Below are 19731 nucleotides of genomic sequence, written 5' to 3'. Positions count from 1 at the left end.
AAACGTATTTTTTTGGCTTTATGGGTGTCTGTCTATCTGTATGACCACAATAACTCAAAAACGATTTGAGCTAGACAAATAAAATTTGGTATATAAATTTACAACCCTATTTGTTGATATCTATCAAATTTTGAATGAAATCCATCCGCAGAAAATCTATTTGTACAGCTGTTCGAGTACAATTGGATTACAAATCTCATAGAGTTATGTAAATGAAATTCAGCATACATTTAGAATCTAAAATATAGATCAAATTTTATCAAAATTTGAATCAAATCTGTTTAATGGCAGACAGCCTGTCAATTTGTACTTTCGTATGCACGTAAGCGCGATTACCTATGATCATTATATGATCATAGGTAATCATTATAGATCAGGCATTATATGATCTTTTCACCCTCCAGTCATAAATACAGTACACTCTCGAATATCCGGCCTAATGTGACGGAAGAGTAGGTCGGATGACAAAAAAGCCACATTGACCGGAGTTCTATAAGCTCATTTCTTTGTCCACCAATACCAGAAGACAAAATTTTTATACTAAAACTCACTGCTATAATATGTATTTTTATGCAACTTATTGAATACTAAACCCTCCATTTATCTCAAGCCAAGTAGAATGTAAACACGGTCCGGTGAATCATAGAAGTAATTGCCGGTTTTTGTTTTGTTACGTCAGAGTCTAATCACTGTAAAGCGCGTAATTTTTCCTTCCATGGTCACTTTCACTTTTTTCCAGTTATCACCCATTTTTAAATCTACGTTGTGGACACTTAAAAAAATATTAAGCATACCACGAGAACAATTTAAGAATATTGTAAGTGTTGTTAAGTTATAATCAGAAACAGCGGCAACAATTGAGGACCGTGACACTCTGACGAAACAACGAATAACGAGCAGAACGCTGCTCTTTTCCTGTCACAGCTTGTATTTTGCACATGACACTTAAGAGGATCGCATAAAAGTTCCACTTCCAATGTCTTGGCAATGTTGCCAATGCAAGCCTTGCCTTCTTCAATTAATTACGACAAAAGAAATATAGGCCGGATAATCACAAACCGGATACTCGGGAGTGTATTGTAATGGGTTTTGAAGTGTAAGTGGTAATCGGAGATGGTATTATTTTATTACCCTTTTACGATATTTGCTCTTAAAAAATTAACATGAATACGCTAATGTTTTGTCACCATGGCAACATTTTAGATTGGTACTCATAATGTGTATAACCCCTCCCTCGTTTCCTGCCACTACGTCACTGAAGTTAGCTACAAATCCTAAAAAAAACTAATTGTGTCTTTTTCAGAAATTGTATAAGTTTTTCATCAATGCACATTTTTCTTAAGTCGATCCGCACGTTTCTAGAAGAAAAGTAAAGGAACCTAAAAATGCATCATTTAGACCTTTTGCGATTGCTTATACTGAAATACTCCTTTTCCTTCCTTCAGGAGGCTACTGGTACGTTGGTGCCAGTGGTTCACTGTGGCGGCTCATTTCCTCCATGCAGACAGCCATGCTAAGTAGTTCTGTGTACAAGAAACCAAAAACGGTTCAAAACTGCCTGCATTTTTACTACTACATCGATGGTGAGGGAACAACAGGTTGGCTTTCGGGAGGAGTCAAAGAAGCTTACTTACAAGCTTTCATTAATTTTCCGAACTCTACAAATGGACGTACGTATTTATTGAGTATACAGCTATATATATATGATTGATTTGGCTGTTAATTTATTTCTGCATGCGTTTATGTATTTTTATTGGCTTTATGTTTGTATTGATAAAATTTTGAAATCGATTTTCTCACTCAGTTCTTGAAGTATAAAAGTTCTAAATTTCTATACTGTTACATATTTCTGATGTCAGTACAATATTTAGATATTTTCGGAATTTAATTATCAGTTGAGATATCAATTTAAATTAAGTTCTGAATTGCTGGCAGGGGCTCCATCTTTTTGCGAATTCAGGAAAATTAATTGGCACTGTTGCATAATATTTAATATAATGAGCTGTGAAAACTATTAAAAATTAAAAACTAGTAAATAACAAAAACAAAATATATTTTGTAAGTATCTTTTTAAACGCGTTCAAAAGGAATAAAATAAGAAAATTAAGCCGTAACAAATATTATTAAAAAGAAACTTCGTGGGAAGGGGGATGCCAGCTCAGGTGTCGTTCTCGTCATCTGACAGGGATTGTGAATTATGAGGTACACCCCGAAATAGCCTTAGTGTTGCTTTAAATCGGAAGGTAAATATAACTTAACTAAAGAAACTAAACCTTCATAGTTAAATGAAACCAGAAAATACAGCAAAAAAAAGTTTTGGGTCTACAAAAATTGTGGAGTGCCCTAGGAAATGCCTACTTTGCCTTTTTCATAATCCAGCTCTGGAAATATGCATAAAATGCAAGGTATAACGTAGCATTTCTTTTGAATAAAATTTGCTACGAAAGTTCTCTAAGTAACAATGTTACTTCTTTAATTATGAATTTCTTTAACATGCATGCATAAAGATTGCTAATAACTTCGTTTAATCTGATAATTGCGATGTTTACATGAAAAAAGACGAATAGATAAGAGATCTTTTAGCATCTCTTATCTAGGGCAATAACATATTTAAATATAGAATACTTAAACTTTTGTATTTCTTATAATCTTTGCAACATGTATTTTGCAGGAAAATGGCTCATAACGAAAGCGAAAAATATTACAAATCACAAGCAGTGGACGCGCGCAGAAGTTAAAGCAGACATACCAGACGATTTCCAGGTAAAACAATTACGTCAGGCAAAAGCAATTAAACTTAATTCTTTATTATTTCATTTCATTTTAATTAATTTGTTTCATTCAGTTTCGAAGCTTCTCGAATTTTGCTTTTGTAAACGCTGTAATTAAAAAAATTTATCGCCATATGTTTGTTTCTCAGGTGGTTGTGTTAACTAAAATGTAACAAAGCGTAGGGAAAAGTTTTAATGAAGAAACGAAGCAGCAGGAGAGGTCTGCTCAAAACTTCCCAGCGTACTCTCTAATAAAGGTGCTATCCCAGTGAGCACTTTGCATGGGATTGACATATAATAGATAGAAAATAATAACCATTGGCGTATTTTTGTGATCCTTGGCGACTTTTGGGGGATTAATCCTTGGTATACCATTAATAGTGACTAAAAATCGAATTTGTGCTTTAGACGCCTTTTTCCAAAATAATTGAAACAAAAAATTGAAGCAGAACAACATTTGTAGACACAAAATCCCATACCAAATTTGATACATTTAAGTCAATGCTCTTTTAAATTATAGTGTCGACATATTTCTAAAAGTACAGACCGACAGATGAGGATCCCCTCGTTAGATTTGACTCAAAATTTGGTATTCTTCTATACTAAAGATGTTAAACCTGGATACCGAATTTTATCTATCTAGCTTTCTTCGTTTTGTAGCCATCGTGTTAACTTATATTCGAACAGCCTGGACAGATAGACTTCCTTTGAGAATATTTTGCTGAAAATTTGATAGAATTCAACAAATTTGGTATAAAAACCGTATACTAAATTTCATCCGTCTAGCTCAAATTGTCTATGAGTTATTCGTGTCACAGATAGACGGATGGGCAGATAGACATTTCCGAAAAATGTGTTTTTAGGAAACATTTAGGTTGAAAACGTGAAGATTCGTCAAAATCTCGTGTTCGAATTTTTTGGCGATTACGATATTTTTTTTTCTATGCTTTATATGTGAGAAAGTAAAAATGCTCAGTGTAACCTCTTGAGTAGTTAAAAAAGTGATTTACAAAAATTTACGAAACGCAAACAAGATATTTCTATAAAAAAAATGGTTCTTTTAATTTACAACCATTTCCAGACCCCCGGGGGTCACCTCGAAATGAGGATGAAATGCTTCCGGCATGGTGGTTGGATCTCGCCACCCTGGAGGATACACAAAGAGGTGGGGGATCTGACTCCTCCCATCGATGACGGGAAGTACTTCCTTCGGGAAGGGTTGTACCGTGGCCGGTGATGGTCCTTAAGACTCAACCACAGTTCCTGCCAGTGTTGCTGTTGCGGCGGTCCGGTCATTCAGTTTTATGGTTTAAATCCGTGTTTTTTCGTGGCGGGTCAGAGAGTGAGATGGTTGACTTACAACTATTTGCAATTTTATAAAAAAAAAATTGAGTTTTGTCTAATAAAATTATCTAAAGAAATCGGTAGAAAAACCAAGAAATATTTTTTATACTTTGATAAGACATTCATCTTTTTCTGTTAAACGCGAACTAAACTAGCATTTTTTTTTTTTTTAGTTTGAGTTTGTTTCTGGCATAGACAGTCAATCAGAAGTTTTACTCGCAATTGATGACATACAACTTGTAACAGGAAATTGTCCGGAAGCCGGTAAGTATATTTTTTATACTCATTTCCATAAAATAATAAGGAGAAAAAAGTAGGAGTGGTCTCTCCAAACTTTCTCGCATACGCTGTAATAAAGACTTATCCCAGAGAACGCCTTACTTGACATCTGCGTACAATAATTACGAAATATTAACCTTTTGATTTTCTGTATAAGTGACAAAGAGAAAGTATAGTAAATTTGAGATTTCGACAAATTTTCACTGTTTAGACCTAGAATTTTGAAAAACACATTTTTAGAAAATGTCCCTCTATCTGTCTGTGACAAAGATAACAAAAAAAAAAAAAAAAGGCTTTGAGCTAGACGATTGAAATTTGGTGTACGGTCTTTACACCAAATTTGCAGATCTCCATCAAATTTTGTGTGAAATTTCTTCAGATGAAGTCCATCTGCCCGGCTGTTCGAATATGAATGAACGATAACTACAAAATGAAGAAAGCTAGATAGATAAAATTCGGTACACAGATTTAACATCTATAGCATAGATGTCTATAGCTCTCACATTTTGAACCGAATTCAACAAGAGGATGACCATCTGTCGGTCTGTACGTTCAGAAACCCGTAAATGCGATAATACAAATTTGGTATGGTATTTTGTGGCTTCAAGTTGCAGTTTTGTGTCAAATCTTTGTTTCAATCAATTGAAAAAAACATGTCTAAAACAGCTAAGTCAATTTTCAGAAACTATTAACCTCATGCCGAGGATTAATCACCAAATAGTTAACCAAAGATGACACGTTACATTCAGAAAAAATCCTAAATTCATGCCAGAAGTTAAAATTTCGTAACAATTGTAAGCCATAAGCCACTGTTATGCAAGACGTTCTCTAGCATGGCAAATTTATTAGAGAATATGCGAGAAAGTGTTGGGGTGTCAGTCACGCTGGTTTATACTTATTTTCATAGAGAGAAACCAGTGGGTGTGGTCTCTCAAAAACTTTCTCGCATAGTCTCTTATAAAGATGTTATTCCAGAAAATCCTTTGGAGGACATTGGCGTAAAAGTTTAATATTTCATTAATTGTGAAATATTAAACTTTGGCGACAATTCACCTTTTATTATTGAATCTACTGCGTCATCCTTGGCGAGTTTTTTTTTGGCTTTCTAATCCTTGGATTGCTGTTAATAGTATCATCCGAATACGTAATTTGTGTTTTAGACTCGTTTTTCTCAATCGTATGAAACCAACAATTGATCCCAAACTGCAATTGTAACGAAAAAAAATCACACACCAAATTTGATATACTTAAGTCATTGCGTTTTTTAATTACCTCGTTTACACTTTTCTGAAAGCACTGACCGACTGACGGTCATCCTCTTGTAGAATTTGGCTCGAAATTTGACAGGTGTCTATGCTATAGACGATAACTATAAAACGGAGTAACCAGCTGTCTTCGTTTTATAATTATCGTCTTAATTTACGTTTGAAAAGCCGGATGGACGGCCTTGCTCTTCAGAGATTTTGCTCAAAATTTCATGGAAATCTGCAAATTTGATGTAAAGACTGTATACCAAATTTCATTCGCTTAACTCAAAGCATCTTTCAGTTATCCTTGTCACAGACAGACAAGCGGACAGATAGATATTTTCCAAAAATTAGGGAGGTCTGAAACGTGGAATCTCGAGTTCGAATTTTTTGACAATTACAATACTTTTCTTATACAAGAAAGTTTTTTAAAAAAAATGAAAAGAAAATTTAGCGCTTTAAATCTGTTTTTTTTTTTTTAGTATTCCATCACATAATATATGTTTCTTAGAAAAAAAATACCATCCTTTATTTATAATTTTGACTTAAGATTAATTTAAATTCCGAATTTTTAAATAAAATAAGTAGAATTTTTTTTTCTTGTTGCTACTGAGATCATGGAATCTACATTTCTCTTATATTCACATAACCACATGCATCTTATTCAGAATGAATGAACAGGAATGTTGTTTTATATCTTTAAACAAGCAATTCTTGTGCGTGTGTGTATGTATATATATATATATATATATATATATATATATATATATATATATATATATATATATATATATATATAACGAGTATCTCAGAAATGGTTCTAACGGCTTGGAATCAAATTTTATATTTAGATAATGTTTTGCTTTTTAAGTTTTCCTATATAGGTGTAACTATTAGAATAAGTTTATTCAACTTCGAAGTGTGGGCAGTACGGCACGATGGTCAGAACAACATCAAAGCTGCGTGCGCTGCGGATTCTCAGTTTGAGGCTCGTTTTTTTGCTTATTCTTTTACTTATGTATTTATATTCAATATTTTTGCTTTTTAAATTTATCTATGTAGGTGTATTTCCAGAAAAAAAGCGACCCTCCACCCAATTCTTTTTTATAATTAACTATTAGAGCCCTTTTCTATCTGCTCTTATTCTAATAATGTCATATAGCGCCAACTCGTACGGGATTTCACCAAGGTAAAACTGAGTGTAAGTTCAAAAATATAAGTATTGATATATAAGTTGTAAAATGAATGGTGTGATATAGCAGATTGTTTCGAAAGTAAGTGTATTCATTTTTTTCATTTGTTGTTGCTTATGGCACTTGTCATTGACAAGCTCGAGTTCGATTTCAGGCCGAGTTTTAGTGTCTCGAGTTTCAGTAGCACCATCTAGGGCCAAGATGGCGGCCTTGGCTACTCATGCGTCATAGCCCTTTTCACGGGGCGGACTTCATTCATGCATTTCACTCACAGATCGTAATTTAGATCTGAATCGGAGAACTATCACCTCTGAATCAGTACTCCCAGTGGTATTGTCTCAAGATGGAGGACTTTGTGGTCACGACAGATTTATGCGTGCACCAGCCACCACATACACGGGGAATCTTTGGCCGGCGGGGTTCAAACTCACCGGCGAATCCAACATCCTACAAACCATGCTATTCAGACCCATATTCATATGTAATCAGTATTGATTGGTATCCAAATGTTTTTTACGAAAAAACACGATTTTTTTTTTAAAATACTGCCGAGCGAAGTTTGGGTTTCCAGATATTTTGAAACTGAAGCGGAAATATTTTATTTATCACCTAATATCTGATTTATTAATTTTATTCTCATTCCAGGCTTCTGTGATTTCGAAGAAGACAAGTGCACTTGGAAAGACGGTCTAAGTCGCTATAACTGGGTTCGTAAGATGGGAAGATCCGGAACGAACAGCGAAATTGGTCCTAGCGTCGATAATACTCTTAAAACTGCTAATGGTATGGATTTAATGAATTATTTCGTACAGTTAAGATGTTTACATATAAGAGGAAACTGGTCTGATTCAAAGCTGATAAGGCCGAAAAGAAATGAGATTTTCAAAAATATGAAAAATGTAAAAAAATTGAATCTAAAAATTAGCACAGCAAGAGAAAAAATTCATTTTCAAACTAAAAACGGAACAGAGATTTATTTTTATTATTTCATAGCTTTTATAAATAATATACGATTTTGCAAATAAACTGTCAGTAATTTTAATAAATAAAATAGTATTAATTATTATAATTTATACAGTTATTTTAACTATAATATGTTCAATAGATGATTACTAATTAATTTTAATAAACAGACACTATATAATAGCTTAAATATAATAACCGTACCATATAGCTTCAAAATAAACAATTATTTCATATATTGTTCGTTCTAGGTTTTTTTATTTTTTCGTTTAAAAAATATTTATTGCGCTGTTAATTGAAATATTGTGCTTCAGTAAAGTTTCTGTATAAATTAAGATCTTTAAAAAATAACTCACGGAAAGAGAAGACACAAGACTGGACGTATTTTATTAGAAAAAATACAATTGTGAAATGAAATGATTTTTTTTAAAAACAATTTAGAAATGAAATGAGTGTTTTCAAAAATATAATTCAGAAATGAAAAATAATCTTTTAAAACAATTTTTAAACACTTTCACTTAACTTCACTGTGTATCAGGTTTGTAAGTACTCAATTTTGAAATTTTGTACAGTTAATTGTTCCCCATGAAAACGAAGTATTTAATAATTTAGGGTTTTAATTATTAATTGATACATTAATTTAACAAATTATATTTACACGTGACGCCTTCTAGAAACTAGTTTTGGAGGTATTAAATTCTAATTTCATAGTGTTTGTAAGAAAAAATTATGAAATATATTAATGAATAAATAGTAGAAAGATAAAAAATGTTTTAAACATCATTATTTTTTTTCTATAGTATTCTCTATATATGTAGAGTATTCTATAGTATATTTTCTATTCGTATTGTAATTTTTTCTATCGGAAATCAGGCAATAAATATTATAAAAAAATAAGACATAATGCAATTGTGCGAAAGATATTCTTAGAAGTTCATTGAAAGTTAAATATATATTAAAAATCTGATTAAAATTCCTATTTACTTAGAATTTTTCTATTCGAATCACAAACTCCTTATAAATTTGATTTCACATCCGCATCTATAAATATAAAACACTTAAGTGGGCGCAAAATCAGACCGTGTTTGTTAATCGCCGTTTGGCAACACCTCGCCCTCGCCCGGGAACATCAACACGCGATTTGATAAGATTTCAAGCGAATGCTACTCTTGCATCGGTTTAAAAAATCTTTTAAACAAAAACAAAACAAATAAAAAAAAAACGGACAAAATTTTTTACGGTGAGTTTAAGTCATGCCGTTTCAATTTTAAAACGAAATCGTCGAAAAAGAAAATGCAGGTCGAATGAAAATGCTCAAGAACCGTTCATAAGAAGATCCGGTCGTAATGAACGAGGTAGGATTAAAAGTTTATGTGTACGGAGCGAAGTTTTTGAACTACAGGAGCGTAGTTGTGGGACTATGTCAGGACTCCGGAAATCCACCGGAAATATTGAAAGTCTTGCTGATCAGTGATTCAATCGAAGGAAAAAACTATCAGAAGCATATAAGAGAATATAATTCTGCTTTAGTTTTTGCTCCCCTGGGAGCTCAAATTAAACCTCCTCCTGAAACAGGGCCATATTGCTATAGGATTCATGATCAGATATACCACATGGTTTCTCCTGCATACAATGGTCATAACAAACCAGGTTATGGTCAGGTGAAGAATGTTAAATGTTTGTTCTATTTGCTATTTTTCCTGTTCCTGCAGGACCATCCAGAAAGAATCATTTTGATGCATTTTCCTTGGACAAACCTTTGAAAAAATTTGTTTGATGCTAAATAATCCTGTTTTTAGCCATGGACAGCTATATGTGGGCTTCTCTCGTGTTAAATCCTTTGACTCTGTGACTTGTAGCACCAAATAGGAAAATTGTAAATCGTGTATACCAAGAAGTGTTAAACAAATGATTTCTGACTGGCGTAAAAATTTTAATTTCTAAATTCTATGGACAGCATTTCATTCAAAACAGACTACATATAATATTTTGTTGGCAAAAAAGTTTTGAATATTTCTCACAAGGTTATCAATTTTAATAAGTCAGAAATCTATCATGATTTCAGGTTTCAGTTTCTAATTGTCAACATATTTCAGGACATATACTCTTCCCTAACTTGTCTTTTTCTGCTTTCTGCCGTTGATTGTTCACGCTTCAAGCCACTCTTTTCCTAAATATTTTGTAAATAATGATTATTTTAATTCTGTTTCTATGGTGTAGTTCCCAAATTTAAAAAATTGTAAGAAAAGCATGTTTTTTTTTTTTTTTTTTGTAAATATTATTTTTTTTTTTAATTCTGTTTCTATTGTGTAGTTCCAAAATTTGAAAAATTGTGAGAAAAGCACATTTTTATTTTATTTTGGGGATGGAAATAGTTCTTTAAATGAAAGATTATTTATGTTTACAAAGAGCTTTGATGCAGTGATTTTTGCGACTGTATTTTTTGCTTTATATTTTTTATTTCTTTTATTGTTTTATCATATTTTGGAATAAATTGAATCTAAATATATCTGTTTCTAGACTAAAGTGGTTTAGTAGATGGCGAGCGAGCGAAGCGATCCGAGAGGAACTGCATTAGCGGCTCTTGGGGATTGGCGAGCATAAACGAGCAAGGGGTGGAGCGCCCTAGTATTATATAAAAATTAAAATGCATTATGAATGTATTATTAAAATATTATAAACTATATTATAAATTATTCCGATTTAATTAAGGCTTTTTTTTATCTGTGCCTTATGTTGTTACAAATTTTGCCTTTACCTTCAAATTTTTTTACAAAATTTTTAAATAAAAGTTCTAATTTTAATAATTTTGCTTTTATATTGGTTTCGAATTAACTAAAATAAACTTGACTTATAGACAATATTTTAACATTATATTCAGAGGAAATGCATGGGTTTATTCTATCAAAATACACTGCTGAACAATTAGGATTTATTATGAGCTTGGACATAAACTGCGAATGAAAATGTTTCCGTGACTAATTTATTACGTATAGATGCTGTACGGTATAAGAAAACGGAAAGGAATAATTACATTTTATTGATGATATTTAGCGTTAAAATAAAAAATGCACAATTCGTGCATGATATACAGACAAACAAAAAAAGTGAGTTCTTGGACAGAAATGAGTTTTAATAAGAGGTACGGCTTCTCATGACCGAAATCAACGTCGCACATCTACGAGGCATCGATTCAATGAGATTATCAATAAGGATTGGGGTATTTTCTCCCACACCTGTAGAAGAGAGCTTTCCAGCTTCTGTATTGTTTCTGGAGGTGATGAGCAACCTTTCTTCCCAGAATGCCCCAAATCTGCTCTATTGAGTTTGTAACTGGGAAATATGTTGGCCAATTCATTCGAAGAATTCCATCGTGCAAAGAAAATTGTCCACCAGCTGAACATGATGTGGCATGGCATTATCATCCATGAGAAAGAATTCATCCTCGATTGTGGCACCGTAAAGAACCACAACAGGTCTGAAGATCTCATTCCTATATCACTGAGCCAATAGTGCCCCATTTCTGATAATGGACAGGTGGGTGCGGCCATTGATATAAATGATACAAATACCGGCCCAGATCATCCCTCCACCTCCACCAAATCGGACACTTTCATGCACAAATGCATTATTATTCAGAGTTCCAGGTTCTCTCCATATGATAATCCACCTATTGTCAGGTTGTGCAATAAAACGGGACTCGTACGCGAAGAGTATATTGCTCCACTCATCTCGATGTTCTTGTGCCCATCTTCTGCGGGGAGAACATTGCGTCACTGTAAAAGAAATACAAACCATAGGTCTGCGAGCATACAAACCCACGTTCCGGAGTTGGTTTCAAATAATTTGAGTCGAAACTCTGGTACCATTTGCGCTCTGAAGGTGCTGTTGCCATTAAGTGGCTTTCACCGTGCGGTTTTTCTGGCCGTTCATGTTACATATCGATGTGCATTTTGTATCGTATGACCTTGTCCTGGTCTTAGGTGAACACTTTCAGTTTCCAAAACCCGATTCCATAGTCTGGAAAACACACTTTGAGAAACTCTTAACGCTTGTGCTGCAATAGTCTGTGTTTGATCCGGATCTAAACCACCGATAGCCTTCCAATCTTCCGATTCACCTAATGTCATGTTGCTGAAACATAGCTTCCCTTTTACAAAGCATTCAACAAGTCAACAAGTATCAATTACTTTTAATCTCCTCGTACCGAAGAAATGCAGCAGATCGCTGTTCACTCTTAATCTAAAATGTGTATTTTTTCACGTCACAGAAAAAAATGAGCATATTCCCAACTTTGTAAACATTATAAATTTCCTTTTAAATTTCTTCTTTTTCCAGTTTTGTTAAAAATTGTTGTCATTTATATAATTGTTTTATACTGAACTCACAATATCCCCAAAAAGTATTAGTGCATTTGATAATGATATCTTTTAACTCATCTTAAGCTGCAGTTTAAGTTATATAAATCGTATCTATTTCAGGCAATTACGTAGTTTTTAGCACAAAGAATAAAAGCCCAGGATCCGAGGCAGATCTCGAGAGCGAATTTTTTCCGCCTAACGACAAGGAAATGTGTTTGACATTTTTCTACTACATGTCGGGAAAAGATCTGGGAAATTTAAAGGTAAATGCAACGCTTAATCAATTCCTGTGTACTCTAAAAATAATCGAACGTAACATCTAATTTTGTATTAACGCTTGAAGTACCATACTGATTCTAAACAATATAATTTTTAATAATAACTTTAAGCCTGGAATGAAAGTGTCACTACAATGATCCTTCACTGCTAACATAGAGTGAATCTATGTTGAAAGCTTTTTTCGTATTTTACGAGATATATAGAAATTATAAAAATAGAAATAATATAAAAATAGAAATAATTAAAGATAGAAATAATTAGATAAAAATAAAATAATATAAAGATAGAAAAAATAAATATAAAGATAGAAATTAGGCGATAAAAATTTTATTTATTAAAATGCAATTAAGTACTGAACAATTCACATTTTCATATACAAACTTGAGCTCCATTCATTAATCAGTTCTTTGTAAGCTGCAGTTTGAAAAAAAATTTTATGAACCATTTGTAAAACACAACATGCTTTTTTGATCCCTTTCTTGTCTTAATCAATATTTTAACAAAAAAAAATCTGTTTCAGACACTTGAGGGTATTATACTTGGAGGTTTCCAAGGTCCTGTGGATATATTTGACGCATCCTTAAAATCAATTTGATCCATAGATTTAAAATATTATTTGCTGAAATAATCCAGTGGAAATAGTCTCTTTAAAACTTTCTCTTATACTCTCTAATAAGGTGAATTCATGTGTTAGAAGCGTTTTTATCCAACGAATTGAAACCAAATTATAACACAGAACTACAAGTGCAGTTCAAAATTACATGCCAAATTTGAGGTGTTTAAATCATTGCGCTTTTTCAGTAATCGCATTTACATGCTTCTGGAAATACAGTCCTTTTATTGAATTCGGTTCAAAATTTGACAGGTGACATAGATTGTAAATTTGTGTATTAAATTGTATCCATCTATCTCTCTTTATTTTGTAGTTATTCTATTAACTTATATTCAGATAGACTTTCTCTGAACGAATTCTGCATCTTCTTCTCCTTAATTGCTTTCTTCGATTCTATAGTCCAAAGATATAAAAATCACTTTGAGTCAGGTCTGGAGACTGTATGGTTGGTGTTCCAGCACTTCGAATCCCAACTTCTTTGTTTCGGCCGTCCACTGGGAGAATATAGCCAAGCATTATCTTGCTGGAGGATGACATCTTTTCTCAGATTTCCACGACGTTTGGATCTGATTGCACGTTTCAATTTAATTCGCAACACATCACAATAGTTCTCGACTTTCAAATTGTCCACAATGGTTGACGTTCAATGGCCTGTCGTCAGATAAAGAAGTTCTTCCCTGTTTGAAGTTCTCTATCCATTCGTAAATCTTGCTCCGCGATAAGCAACTGTCACCATGCTGAGCTGGTATTGGACGAATAATTTCCTCAGCTTTAACACCTTCCGCAAACAAAAAGCGAATCATTGCCCTCATTTCCTGCTTGGTGTGATGGAACGGTTTGCTACACTCCAACTACTAAGGCGGGAATAAGAGTGACACGTTGTTTAGAAGTTTTGCCAACTTCATTAATTCAGCTCTGGATACTAGCATTGTTTCTAAACCTGAAAATAGGAATTGCAAAAGTCCCTTTACTTTTTGACTTTCTCTCGTATTAGTAGTAGAATTTTTATTAAAACACATTAGAAGATTATTAAACTATTCATTGAATAAAATCTTCAAAATTTTATTGCTAGTGACTAACACGGCACAATGATTGACAAAATCTTTTGGATTAATTTTGCAATCTCAGGTATTTTATAATGAAATAGACAAAGCTAATTCTTGTTAATTGGGCATTATTTACATAAAATTGTTACCAAATATGAAAATGTTTTTTTAATCAGATTGTGCAGGTTGAGGTTCAAACTCGCAACGTTACGGTTCATAGCCGAGTAACAAAGCCACTAGACAAAAGTGTACACTCTTCTCCGGAAGTTGTTAGCTGGCTTATAATGTTACCACCACAATAGTCCCCCACCAGTGAGTCGGTAGAGTTTATCGAGCCAGTTATGGCCAGCGACGAACGTGATTATCGCGCCAGGCGTTATGACGAGCGACGAACAAAGGCGCCTCAATCTCAGGAGACACCCGAGCACAAGTCCAATCTGATTGGTTCGTTCGATCACATGACTTCAAACTATACGTCATGAAAAATCTTCTGTTGGCTATTTATCTTTCCTTTTGGCCATTAGATGCGTACTTTGGCGAAATTAATTTAGGAATAGATATCAGTACTGTAGTATTTTGTTTTGTAATTCAGTTGATTACAATTTTACACTCACATCTGATTTATAATAAAGCTGATATAGAAGAAATCAGGGTCTGCTACATGTTTCTAAGTGTGCTCTCATTTCTATATTTGAAAAGAAAATATTATGAACTGTTATTATATAGGTTTATTAGGTTTATAAATGTTGTCTTTCAATAAAAATGAAATGCACAGATCTACAAAACTCTCACTGGATCCATTTTAACATATGTGTTCGGAACTTAAGGCAATAACTTCACAGGGAGAAGCTCTTATTTCTATATTTGTAAAGAAAATATTATGAACTGTTTTTTTTTTATAAAAGGCATTTAAAATAACTGCGTTTTTTATAAAATTCAGCGCCGCATAACGCGCATTTGAATTCCATGTTTATTGCTTATCCTTGCAATACGGAACAAAGCTTACCGCTTCACAGATAAAAATTGGTTACTGTAAAATTGGCGGGAAAAGAATTTGGCGGTTTTCAATTCTCTGATCTGACAAACCAATCAGATTCGACTTGTGCTCGGGTGTCTCCTGAGATTGAGGCGCCTGTGCGACGAACGTTGTTATCGCACCAAGTGTTATGGCGGGCGACGGCGAGCGTGTGTGAGTGGTTGCTGCCGGTAGATGGAGCCACGACAGCTTAATGAAGGATGTGGTTGTTCAGAACCATGGTCACCAATGTGCGGGTTGAGGTTCGAACTCGCAACGTTAGGGTTCGTAGCCGAGTAACATAGCCACTAGACAAAAGTGTACACTCTTCTCCGGAAGTTGTTAGCTGGCTTATAAGGTTACCACCACAAGATCTTTCAATTTTTACATTCCTTCAGACACAATGCAGATCTTACGGCTTTTCTACTGGGCGCAATTTTGAACACAATAGGAATACTCATATGTCCTTATTTAAGTGAACCTTCTCAATTTCTAAATTATATGCTAAAAGGAATAAAATAAAGAATTAATAAAAAAAAACACCATCCTTTCGCCTTCCCTTTTTTTTGGGGGGGGAGGGGGGCTGTACTTTGAAAACAATTTTTGCATTCAAAATATAAAAGTCTAAGCAAGATCATAAAACAACGAATCATTGAGAGAAATGTTCAAAGAAAATGAGAGTTTTTAATCGTATTTACATATATTGATCGGTTTTTATGATTAACTCTTTCGCTGGAAATACTGCGTTACATTTGATTCCGCATATAATATTTAAATATTATTTATGTTGTTTTGATTGTCTTACTTCAGTTCTACATTGTGTATATGAGCCTGTCTAAAGGAGACACCCCGCAACATAATAATGCTATTAAAAAAGTAAATATCCATTCATCTGTTTTCTAAATTTAGAGATTTTTTAACTTCACTTTTTTATTTGTCTTGTAAACTACACAAACATTAAAATGAATCCTTCTTACTTAGTTTTCAACAATGAAAGGAAACCATGCAATTAAATATTCAGTGAAACAATTAAAACGATTTGGATTTCAAGACAGCAACATCTATTATATAATGCGGAATCTATTATATAAAAAATTGTTATGTAAACATTGCGTTTTATTAGCTTTGTTATTGATATATAGCGAATCATCTGACCCATTATATTTGAGGTTCGTTTTGTTACTACTGTTTCAAATGTTTAATGAAAATTGTTGTTGTTGTCGTGTCCATGGAAATGCAAAAAGTAAGGAAAGAAAGTCTCAGTTATTGTCAAAGGTCCGGAGGACAATTGCCTCCGGACCTTTGGTGTTTCAGGTCTGTAAAGAATCTCTTGAAGTGGATCCATCAGCGGTAACCAACCAAGCTTTAAGATATATGCGGTAATAGAACTCGAAGATGTATTTTGGTGCGAGCTGAGTTTCCGGGTAGTTCTTGCAGTAAATATAGGTTCTTGTGTCATCAGGCAGGATCTTATAGGATCTTTCCTTATAGAGATTTGTTCTTAATCTAGCCAGTGTAGTTGTTATATTTCTGGGGAAATCAAAGTTAGTGATTAGAGAATGAAAATTGTTAGTACACCATCATAAGTATTTATATAGCATTTGATGGCGAAATAATGCCAAAAAAGAAAAGAAAAGTAAAAGTAAAGCTTTAATTAACACCAAAGTAACAACAAATGAATTTAAAACAATATTATTTGTTAATTTTACTATTAGACACACTATTTGTGGCAACACTAATGAATAGTTTTCCGGTTATCTTTCTCGCGAGTTCGCAAATTGTACAGACTAAGTCTATGGCAAATGATACCGACGTGCTCTGATTGGTTTAAGCCTTGGCATCTTTTTGGCAATGTTTTGAACTCATAATAGTGTAGTTCTCGCTTATTAGGCTCAAACCTTGCACCTTTCATTAGTTTTATGGAAGATACGAGTGAATATCAACACGATCTAATTTGTATTAATATAATTGTTTTCTCAAAATATTACTAGTAATACTGCTAATACTTATTAATAATAATAAATATTGCTAACAATACTAGTAATACAAGTAACTAATGTTGTTTATGCACAGAAGTATAAAAACTGAATGAAAGTAATTACTCAACATATGAAGCATCAATTAATTAATTCTTATTTTTCTATGATTTCTATGATTTTCGTGCCTTTATTAGATAATTTATGCACTCATTGAAACTTATTGTTGAACGTTTGTTACTTTCCCATCAACTACATATGAGGAGATGATTACTTAATGCCCAAAACGTATAAATATGTAAGCCTTTACGGAATATGTGATTTCGTAGCTAATTTTTTTAGTTATATCCAAATAATATTTAGAAGAAACATACACAAAAAATTATTTTAATAAGTTGTAATTTTCATATTTCCTGAATTTAGATTTCAGGATTTGATCTTTTTTGCTGTATATGTGCTCCAGATTAATATTACATGTTAACCGTAAAAAATAGGGGGGGGGGATTCACAAATTTTATTTATTTTTATAAAAAATATATTTCGGTATGATATTTTTTTGGCAAAACATTGCCAAAAAGACGCCAAGGCTTAATCAGAGCACGTCGGTATCCTTTGCCATAGACTTAGTCTGTACAATTTGCAAACTCGCATCTTTCTCGAGTAATAAATATTTTTCGTCTCTCGGCTAGCAATCTTTGAATACCTAATCAATACATGTATTAACCCTGCATTGTTTTTTAAATAGTAAAAGGGGCATCCGGCGATATTCGAAGAATTAAAAATTCGAAGTAAGACCAAACGAGAACCTGCCAATTTAAAAAGAAAATCTGATCATGAAGCTGCCAAGCGGAAAATACATGTTCTCATCATGGAAAGATTAAGCATTGAACGAATGGCCAATGGAATTTAAAAACTTTCTAAATGGAGCTGATGAACATTGCTTACAGTTCGGACAACATCGAGATTGGCGGGCAAAAGCAAGCAGGATTCAAAGGCCCTGTCATACATAATTAAAAAATACATTATTTTTTAAAAATTTACATGATTTTAAAACCGAAACATTAAAAAACAGTTTTTTTTTTGTTTTAAACTTTGTAATAATAGTTTTTGTGGTTTTAGGTTTTTGGAAGACATTGCTGAAAATTTAACTTAATTTTTAATAAATTAAAATTTCAAAAAAAAAAATAAATCGTGGGTCCCATTTTTATCCTCTAAAGTATATATATTTGCCAAATTTGGCAGCTGTAGGAAAACGGTTAGTCTTGTAGAGCACAAACATATCCATAAAGAGAGAGATAATCTTTCATTCATTTTTATTATCAATAGATATTTTAAATTTTAAATTAATGTTTTCGGATTTTATTTTTTTTTTTCAAATTTTATTGTGACTTCTTGCAGTAAAGACTTAAGTGTTTGAAGTTTTTATAATCTTCTTTTCACTGTCATATCCCTGTTTCAAAAATTACTTTCTAATTGCATTAATAAAAGTGCATTTTTGGAAATTGTTTATGTTTTTATTCTTTGCAATGCTTTCCTCTTTAAAATATTAACAAACTCATTATGATAAATAATACATGCATTTCTATCAATTTCCTTAAATTAACTAGATAGCGCCCTTCATATGGAATCAAAATTTAACTAAAGCGGATCGATCAACTGATAATTATGTTCTAAAAATATTAAATTATCGCCTTCTAACAAAGAAGCACAGCAATAAAAATTTTCAACGCTATAGTACATCAGAAAATGAATAAAAAAATATGTATTCTGTTTTTACAAACATGAAGTAATTGAATTTAAATGAAATTGCGTTATAAAATTTAATATGGAGCTTTTATTACTTTGTCCAAATCTAAGTTCACAGTAATTAAATATAGAACATGTTGTAATTATAAAAATGAATTCAAATATTTATTATTCGAATACTTTTGTATTTAACAAATGATAGATTTATTTTTAATAATTAAGATGCATGCTGTAGTTCCGAAAATTGATTAAAATATTTATCATTCAACATTTTTGTATTTAACAATTGATCAATTTATTTTAATTTTTATTATTTAGCTAAAATTTAAGGGTTGAATATTGTTACGGAACTTCAATTCCACTAAATCCGTAAAATCACTGGGTTTGCTTGTGATGGTTATATGGTGTGAAAACAATCAGCAGGCTTTTATAACGAACGACGACTTTTATTAAACACGAAGACAAGAATACGCAGACAACAAATATACAGCCGAGACGAACACAGCAGCACAATACAACAAACAGTAACCCACAAGTAGTAATCGATAGTAATAATAACCACAGCACACAAAGCGATCAGACAGAATTCAGCAGGAGGAGAGAATCTTCGTAGCATCACTCCACGGTCTCTCCAGACGCCTGCAATTCTCCACTGTCTCCTCGCTTTAGTTGTATCCAACTGCCGACTCACTACTACACGACTGGCTATCCTCACACGACTCGATGTTGCTTCTACAATAAACCTCAAGACTTGGCACACAGCTCAATTCAGCAATCATTTTAGCTGCACTCCACGCTTGCACTTCGCTGGACTGATCCACTTTTATAGTTCCCGGACTGCCGGCCTTTTATAGTTCCCGGAGCCGGGCAGTGAAGACTCTGGAACAATCACGCATAT

General features: G+C 33.0%; 1 protein-coding gene across 1 annotated transcript in view; it reads left to right on the top strand.

Moving 5' to 3' along the window:
• Positions 1-19731, top strand: part of LOC129975325 (MAM and LDL-receptor class A domain-containing protein 1-like) — a 49738-nt gene that overhangs the window by 20208 nt on the left and 9799 nt on the right. The window contains exons 6-10 of the mRNA XM_056088388.1: positions 1446-1670; positions 2672-2763; positions 4289-4379; positions 7480-7617; positions 12279-12421. Of these exons, the coding sequence (XP_055944363.1) occupies positions 1446-1670; positions 2672-2763; positions 4289-4379; positions 7480-7617; positions 12279-12421 (689 nt within the window). The remainder of the gene's footprint in view (positions 1-1445; positions 1671-2671; positions 2764-4288; positions 4380-7479; positions 7618-12278; positions 12422-19731) is intronic.

Source organism: Argiope bruennichi, chromosome 7, assembly GCF_947563725.1.
Source record: "Argiope bruennichi chromosome 7, qqArgBrue1.1, whole genome shotgun sequence".
Lineage (NCBI taxonomy): Eukaryota > Metazoa > Arthropoda > Arachnida > Araneae > Araneidae > Argiope > Argiope bruennichi.
The sequence above is the reverse complement of the archived record's forward strand: the minus strand, read 5'-3'. Positions and strand labels throughout refer to the sequence as shown.